This window comes from Paramormyrops kingsleyae, chromosome 8 (assembly GCF_048594095.1).
Source record: "Paramormyrops kingsleyae isolate MSU_618 chromosome 8, PKINGS_0.4, whole genome shotgun sequence".
In the NCBI taxonomy this organism is placed as follows: Eukaryota; Metazoa; Chordata; class Actinopteri; order Osteoglossiformes; family Mormyridae; genus Paramormyrops; species Paramormyrops kingsleyae.
In genome coordinates, this window is record NC_132804.1 from 3,116,148 (window position 1) to 3,124,563 (window position 8,416).

Consider the following 8,416-nt stretch of genomic DNA (forward strand, 5'->3'; position numbering starts at 1 on the left):
GGCCTGGAAGCCGACTTCAGCAGAGACCTTCTCATTTTTAGTGTCTTATCTAATAGCAATACAGCGTTACTTCTGGGAAAGTACTGAGTGTGCATATAGAGTGGATGCGCTGTAATGTAACTTTGTTTGTTTCATTTGAACACCTTCAAGGTTGATTGCTCATGTTCAGAATAACATGACTTTAGCTGGTCAGGGTAAAGCACGGTTAGAGATAAACGTGCACATTACATTCATTTTTAGGTGCTCATTAGCCGTTCAATTGGCTAGCAGCGCCGTCATGTGACTGGGGGACCCCTGCTGCAGCAGCAGTCTGACATCATCATCTCACTCAGGAAGGGGTGCCTCCCCAGGGGGTGTTTTTAGGATGGCTGCTCTCAGTGACTTTGAAGACTCACACAGGCACCTGGGACTTGCCAGTAATTAGGGCATCATCGCGGCGTCAGACGCAGATTAACTGTCAAGCACAGTGGGTACGACACACAGAGTGCGGCATTATGGGATTGCAGAGGGCAAGAGTACAGTCCAGCTCCCAAAGAGACAGGGTTTTACTGTCGGAAGGCAAGGGTGGGGGGGCCATTATTAGCAAATGAGCTTCAGAAGTAACAGCAGTGACTGTGCTCATATAAAAATAGATATATAAATAAATAGATAAATTTAAACCTAGGAAATGTATTTTTACGCTGTATGTCCATCTCTCCCACCACCACTAGTGAGTCTGCTGAGGCCATCGGGAAGTCAAATAGATAAAAGCTGGTGTGTTTTTAGCATCCAGGCCAGTGCTATTTGTGTGTGTCCATTCGTAGCTTTACACTGGACCTCGGAGGCTGTTTGCGTACACAGGATACTACAAGCCCACGGGGAGCCCATGAGATGATCGCTTTTCCAGACGACCTTGCCGGGGAAACAAGTGAAACAGGATAAGTAAAACTGCGTGTTACTAAGATGACGATGTCACCGAAAAACCGACGTGAAAGATAAGACAGCATTTAAAGCTGAGTTGAAGTAATGACGGCCGTTTTCCAGAATGTCACTTAGCAAAGACACGTCTGGTTTATTTTAATGGGATGAAAAAATGGCACGAAGGTTCAAATTGGGCCCTAAAAACCAGCATAAAATGAACATGTGAGTTTCACATTCCTGGGATAATGAACTAATGGAGCTCTAAGGCTTCACATAAAACTGGTATTCAGGAGTTTATATTTTCATAACATGAAAATAAGCAATGCCATAAATGCTCAATTAGTTGAAGGACAGTTAAAATGTCTGCACATGGCTACAGAGATGCAGGATTCTTTATTTACATGAAACACTGAAAAGGGGAAGTATCCGACTTCCCAATTAAACAAAATAACTGAAATCACCACAGCATTATCGCTAACAGGGTGGATTCGGAACAGCACACACCCCTGTTCTTATCTGGGAACAATTTATCTAGGACTAAAAATCTTCAAGGCAAATTCGAGTTAAAGCTATAAAGGACTTTAATCCAAAGAGTGTATCTTGTGTCTTATTTACGATTGTGTTCAGCATTAAGGTTCATGTTTCTTTATATAGCACTTTTAAACAACAGGACCTGAACCTGAAGTGCTGTACAGACGATATTTACATTCATCAGAGTAAGGCAACTCATCTGACTGTATAAATAGAATACAGATATATTCCTAAAACTTTTTGACACCAGAATCACAGAAACAGCTGAAACAGAGGTTATGCGCTCCATCTTCTCAGAAATAGTAGTCTTGGACTTTGTATAAAGGCAGGCATTTGGATTTTGAGTCATCTGTCATGACACACGCCAGGTTCGGCAGGCAGGGACATGTGTGGTGAAGCCTCTTCCCGAAGAAGGGGACCTGTTCGCGGGGGGAAAGAGAGCATCACCATGACTACGCAGCCCATAGGATGGCCACAAAAGTAGCAGGGTGAGACCTTACACGGCGGGGATTATTATGGGAAGGCCGAGCGCACATGTTAGGCCTAGCTGGGGAGAGCGCATGGGGGCAGAGTCTGCTGGTGTGTTGTGTCACCGTGACACACGGCTACCTTCTGCTAGCTTCTGTCCCTCATCCAGCTTGACGGAGGTGAGCATCGCAGGTGTTAGAGTGAAAAGCTGACGCAAAATATAGATGAGTCACGGAGCTGTTTATGCTCTCGGAATAAACAAATGTGTCTTAAATTACGATGTGCTGGAAGATGGATGGATGACAGATGATAGATGTTTGGCTAAATTTGTTAGCAGCTAACAGTGGGCTTTTTTTTCCTGGAGCCCCCTGCCCCCCCCTCAGATGTTTAAAAAAACAAAACAAATAGCTAGTGAGTAGAGTCTGAAGATCATAGCTAGCTAGCTGGTTAGCAGAACAACTGCTTCAGCATCTCTATCTAAATAACAAACATGTTTATTCAGTTTTTAGTGTAGTGACTGTTCGTGGGGGCCTTTTAGGGTGAATTGGTGGTAAACTTTATGTCATGATATCATGTCATGTCAAGTTCCTGTGGGTGTAATGGCCAGGTGTCCCAATACGTCTGTCAATATCGTGTCCACGTGTGGATGTGTGTGACTGAGGCCAGACGGCTGTAGCTATACTCACTTTGTGGCTCAGAGGGTGGCAGTCTTCCCCCTCCTGCCCCATGGGGGTGCACATGCGCAGGTTTCGTATCCAGAGGCTGACGGCACAGCACATAGCGCCGCCACACTGGGAGTCCCTCTCGCAGGCCTGTGGGCGGAAGGGTGGAGAGACTGCCATCATGAAAGGGACTGGAAGGGGGTGCCAGTGAGCACATTCTTACACGCAGTGCTCCAGCGTCCTCCGGGCCCAGTGTACTGCCATCTTACCGTTAGCTATGGGTTACGCTTTTATAAAGCATATTTTTACATCTGTGTAGTAAGAGAATGATAATCGACTGTTTGCAAACACAAGGCATTTCAGCTGCTGGTTTGATTTTTCATCTCCAAGCGTTCTGAGTGTGATGTTTATAATCATGTTAGAATAAAGGAATCGGAGGTCACATCTATCGGCAGCACAATATCAGGGTTTTGAGCAGGATTAGTGGAAGCGTCCATGGAATCTCAATCGTCACGCGCTCTGCAGTGTCAGTCTGCTGCACAAACCCAAGGCCGACCCCCACCACCCTTTGATGGTAACGACACGCTCTCGTAATTTGTTGGGTTAATTATCCCGGTACGGCGTACAAATCACGGTTACAGCCAAGATGAACAGCCTTTCATTTGAATATTTTTACATATTTGAAATATACTACATGCATGCAGTCTTTTCAGTGCAATAAAAATGCTATATTTAGTGTAAATTCATGTATGTTCTGACACTGAAAATCCACCATAGATAATAATGATATGCTTCACCATAAGTATGTAATGTGCACGTTTATCTTGTAATGTGTCATCTTTGGTGTGTCAAACCACTTTGGCAAACACCAAATATAAATATCTCACTATTCTGTCAGACTGGTGCTTAAACACTTTGTGCAGAGTGTGACCTTAGGAAGCTGAAAATGCTGTATATTAAGCGCGACTATAAGCTAGGTAAGACTCATTGCTATATCTGTACTGTGACCACATATATATATATATTATCTTTCCATGTTGACTTGCAATCGGTTTCTGTAGAACAGACACTTCAATAGTGTACTGTGGTTCTTTGGAGCAACTCTGTGGAGCGCACACAGACACACACGCACACATACACACAGACACACACGCACACATACACACAGACACACACGCACACACACACACAGACACACACGCACACACACACACAGACACGCATGCACACACACACACATACACACAGACACACACGCACACAGACACACACGCACACGCACACACAGACACACACATTCATTAGGTTGCTATTGTGACATAATCATCATCATCATTATTGAAATCAAAATGTTTTAGTGAAAATGGGTTAAAATACATCTGGAACATGACAGTGCTTTGAAACAATAAAATCCTAATATATTGCACAGAAATTATTCACAACTTGAGTTATTTAAATATGAATTTTGAAATTATAACTGGAAACATTTTACAATGTAATAGTATTTATTTATTTATTTGCTTTATTCATAATTTTTAACTGTTTCTTTTAAGTAGCACATTATTACGGATAATACAATGTTTGCTAAATATATTATTTATTCTGTGAATTAATCTGCATGAATTTTATTCAGGAAATGATTACTGGCAGGCAGTAACTCAATGTTCCATGCAGTAGTGAATACTGTGCAATTCGTGAGTGCTTGCCTGAGTTTTACCTTGGTGGAATTTAAATAAGTGAATAAAGGTTCAAAGACTGTAAACGTATAAACTAAGAGAAGCCACTGCCCAACTACTGGTTTCCAACCTTTTGTGAGGAGATCCAGGATGGAGGTCAGCGGCAGCAGGAGCCACTCACCCCAGTGATGACTGCTGAAGATCCGCAGGAGATGAGGAGCAGAGAGAGGAGAAGAGAGAAGGTGGACGTCATGGTGATGAAGGACGAGCCCCGCGGTGCCGCTTCAGAGGGTCCCAGGGCAGCAGGAGTGGCAGATTCCCAGCGGCGTGCGCACGCACCTGGGTCGACGCTGGAGCCCGAGAAGTGGCCTGATGCCTCTCATTGAGGAGGGAGGGATGGACAGGGGCTTTAAAGGCGAGCTCTTCAGGTCTGACATGAGTCACTCGCAGCAGAAACGCTTAGAAAAAAAATAAATAAAAGATCCCAAGGTAACCTCCACTTCACACCCTGCTGGCATCTTGCCGTGGTAGCTGCAGCGGAATCAGGTGCCTTTGCTTCTCCCTGTCCAAGGATCAGAGGACCTTCCTGACATGTCCTGACATCATAACACTGAAGTCAGTGTGACGACCACAACCTGAATCACTACTAACGTGCCACTCAACGCATGGTCAGAAACACTTCTGAAACAAGCTCTGAAATTAATCAACAAGGCTCTTGATCATGTTTTCCACCCCTTGCTAATATCCAGCATCTTTGAATGTGTCACCCAGCCTTGACCCATTAAAAAAAACAGCCTGTTAAGCATCCGATCCTCAGATTTCTTTATTGCAAGCTAACAGTGACGAACTGCCCGTTACCATTCACAAAAAGAATCTCCATCTCCTTGTGTCAAGGCTGTTTCATTCCCTAAAGTATCCATCTTAAGGTTGTTAAAAAGCTTCCTGCCATCATCACATGACGGGCTGACAGTGTCCCTGACTTTGTTGACATGTTTGCCCAATGAAACCTTACATCGTACCTAAAAATTAGTGTAGAAACAAGTTGTTATTTAAAAATGCATGCAACTCCACTTATGTCTTGAGATGGAGACTTCGAGGGCTTTGAGAACAGAAGGTCAAACGTCGCGAGAATAACAAACGCTTTTTGAATGTGGCTGTATTGATGGGAATGTAACCCTCAGCATCTGAATCCAGCCTGGAGTAAGAGTCACAAAAACCTCAGTGACATGTTCATTTCTATGGCTTCCTCCACTGCGTAATGATATTTTCAGCCATTGATCCAGGGTCAAGGGACCATGGAAACTGGCATTGAGCTATACATATGTGACAGCGTCCTGGGTTTTCTCCTTCACTCCTTCAAGGATCATCCAGGACATGGTGTTTGGCCGAGGCCGTGAGCCCTGATGAAAAGCAATTCAATTTTATTTTCCTATCACGTGACACGATGGGGCAGCTGAGGCCGGACCAAGGCGCAGTGGCTATGAGAGAGTGGAAGAAGACGACAGGCTGTGGTCCGTCAAGACGTGCTGGCCTGTGACACAGCTGGGGCAAATCTGAATGCCCCATAGCTTATCGGAACAGCGTGCCAAGGAGACGGCCGAGAAGAGCAGCAGAGCACACGGAGTTCTGCCTTGAAGGATGTGAGCGGGGACAGGCAGCAGGGTGCTTTCACACAGTGCCTCACTGCAGCAGCTGCAGAAAAACATACAACTGTGCACATGGGCAGAATCTGATTGGGCAAAAGTGTTAGCTATGAAATTAAGTAGAATTGTAGAAGGAATCAACTGGGCACGAGGTATCCGTGCGCTTCGTCTCGCCCGAACCTCTGAGTGTGTGACGACGGGCGATGCGTTTAGGTGATTTCCCCAAGCCGCCCCATGAGCTTTACCTCGGACACGTACACCCTGAACTTCTCGCGGCTGGTTGACAGGCCTGGTCTCCATGGAGATCCGCCAGCGATGTGAAGATGTGCCCCCAGTGGGACAAGCCGCGGTCTAGTTCGGCAGCAAGCTTCAGTCGTGAGTGCGCCGTGGATAATGAAAGCACTCTCACTGTCCCTGTCCCTGTCACTGCCCATCCAGAGCCGGCGAGATGGACAGTACATATATCACGAATACCTTTATCATTTCATTGAGGATCCCTACTGAAAGGCATGTTTTGCAGGACATCTCAGTGCCATGTCTCCTGTGAATAAACACCAGTGGTCCTGGCTTCACTGGTCACTTCCAAATGCAAACAGGTAGTCATGGGGTCATGCAGCTAATGAGTGCAATTCCAGGTCGCTAACTGGCTGCAAGTCAACCGTTCATTAGCTTTGTGGGAAATCAGCAGGATGGCTCCACATATCTGCCTTACTGGGCTCAGACAGTGATGAGTCCCAGTAAAACCCTGAAGACCAGAGAGGAACACACTTGGTTTATGAAGAATAACAAGGTATAAACCAAGTACTTTAGGGACTAGCCAACACTGGGGTCATGTTCTGGGTTTATGGAAACAGGCGATGATTCAGTTTGCCCTTGAATGACGCAGAACATGGTGCCCAGCTTTGAATATATTTGTCATTAAAGGGATTAACTTGGGAAAAATGTTCAAACAGAAAAGGTCATATGTGTGGCACTGCTGAATTTCTTTACAGTCCTCTTGGCTTCTGACTGCATGACGTTGTCCTACGTTATAAAATCTGATCTCTTCGTTACGATTATCTGACATCAGTGGGAAGTAAGATCAAATAATCAAACACTGACATGAAGAATTACCTGTAGACTCTGTTCCACAGAGGCTGTGATAAGAAGATAAGGAGTGACATCATCTTTATCTTGGCCAATCAGAAGCTAGCGCAGATCTATTCAGCTTCATTGTCATTTGTGCTGTGAGGCAGCCTATTAGATCAAGGGGGGGGGAGGGGATTGTGATGGTTGATCCCAATGCACACGAAGACCCCCCCCCCTTTCATGGCTGTTCTTCCACTTGACAATATTATTTCATTATTCATAGAGCCCATATGCACCAGTCAAAAGTTTGGACATACTATCCTAAGAAAGGTTTATTTGTATTATCCTCAACATTTTAGGAATAAATAAAAAAATATTTAAAAGTTGTTGGAGGGGGTGGGGCTCAGAAGGTTGCGGGTTCAAATCCCTGGTCGGCAGAGTGATCCCACCATTGGGCCCTTGACCAAGGCCCTTAACCCCAATCGCTCCAGGGACTGACTGACTGACTGTCTCCACTACGGCAGGTTCATGACGCGCCTCCTGAGATGCTTTACCAGCCGTCCTGAAGGGGGACCCACATATGCTGAGCTCTCATTGGCTGCTTTTCCTTCACTCTCCGTCAAACTCCTCCAAAACCATTTCCATTGGTTAAAGGTCTGGTGGTCAGATCATGTGATGTGACACATTACACTGCCCTTTGTAGGCTGCTTGGTGTATCCAAAACTTTGACTGGTACTGCTTATGTTCAAAGTTTTCAGAGAGAGTGTGTGTGTGTGTATTTAAAAATTGTGGTCTTTTGATTTGCAGTTGACTTCATCCTTCTGGGAAACAGGCTGTCACCAAGCTGCGTGATGGAGAGCTCTGTGTTTGCTCAGCTTCTCGCTGCATTGGGGTCCATCTGTACGGCAAATTTGTATCAATATTTGTTTAGCATGAGCCTCCAAGTTATCATAATGTGTAACATGTAACTACTTCTTGCATTTAAATGAGTGTCTGAGGCAGCCAAGACACTTTTTAAACATTTAGGACGGATAAATAACTATTTTATGTACTGCTTTTTTTTTTTGAAAACGTACAAATTAAGCGGCATTTTTGCCAGATTTTTCGATGATCAGTAAGGATATGTTCACACTAGGGAAGTCAAAAAAGTGATTCCATGATTGTACATGATGTTTCTCTGATTGTACATGATGTTTCTATGATTGTCCCTAATGTTTGTGGGGAAAAGAGGGAGTAAAATACGCATACAAACACTCTGAATGCGTTTGTATCCATTTTTCATTGTCTATCAATGGGAGTGTGCAGTGCAGAAAAATGCGTGCAGCAGTGCGTTTTCAAAATGCGCTGCAACGCTGTGCACTAGTGAGAACATCGTACATACTTTCTATGAAATGTATGGTGTTCTAGCGAAGCGCAGAATGCGCGCGTTGATGAAATGCTCAATGCAACGTGGATAGTGGGAACGAGC

General features: G+C 44.7%; 1 protein-coding gene and 1 long non-coding RNA gene across 2 annotated transcripts; one reads left to right on the forward strand and one right to left on the reverse strand.

Annotated features, from left to right (window-relative positions):
• Positions 1–1,274: 1,274 nt before the first annotated feature.
• prok2 (prokineticin 2) lies at positions 1,275–4,551 on the reverse strand. Its single transcript, XM_023793958.2, has 3 exons — positions 4,419–4,551; positions 2,586–2,711; positions 1,275–1,850 (listed from the first exon to the last, which is right to left on the reverse strand). Exons 1-3 carry the CDS (start codon positions 4,488–4,490, stop codon positions 1,725–1,727), a joined length of 324 nt encoding a protein of 107 aa, XP_023649726.2. The 5' UTR covers positions 4,491–4,551; the 3' UTR covers positions 1,275–1,724.
• On the forward strand, positions 1,783–8,202 carry LOC140592228 (uncharacterized). Its single transcript, XR_011992510.1, has 2 exons — positions 1,783–1,919; positions 4,381–8,202. It is a non-coding gene; the product is annotated as an uncharacterized lncRNA (long non-coding RNA).
• Positions 8,203–8,416: the final 214 nt, after the last annotated feature.

Excerpts from the sequence above, each read along its gene's own strand:
- prok2 (XM_023793958.2), bottom strand. The coding sequence starts at position 4,490 with ATGACGTCCACCTTCTCTCTTCTCCTCTCTCTGCTCCTCATCTCCTGC. Across the intron at positions 2,712-4,418 it reads CTTCAGCAGTCATCACTGGG|GCCTGCGAGAGGGACTCCCA; the intron begins GTGAGTGGCTCC and ends TTCCGCCCACAG. Across the intron at positions 1,851-2,585 it reads GCCACCCTCTGAGCCACAAA|GTCCCCTTCTTCGGGAAGAG; the intron begins GTGAGTATAGCT and ends CCCCGCGAACAG.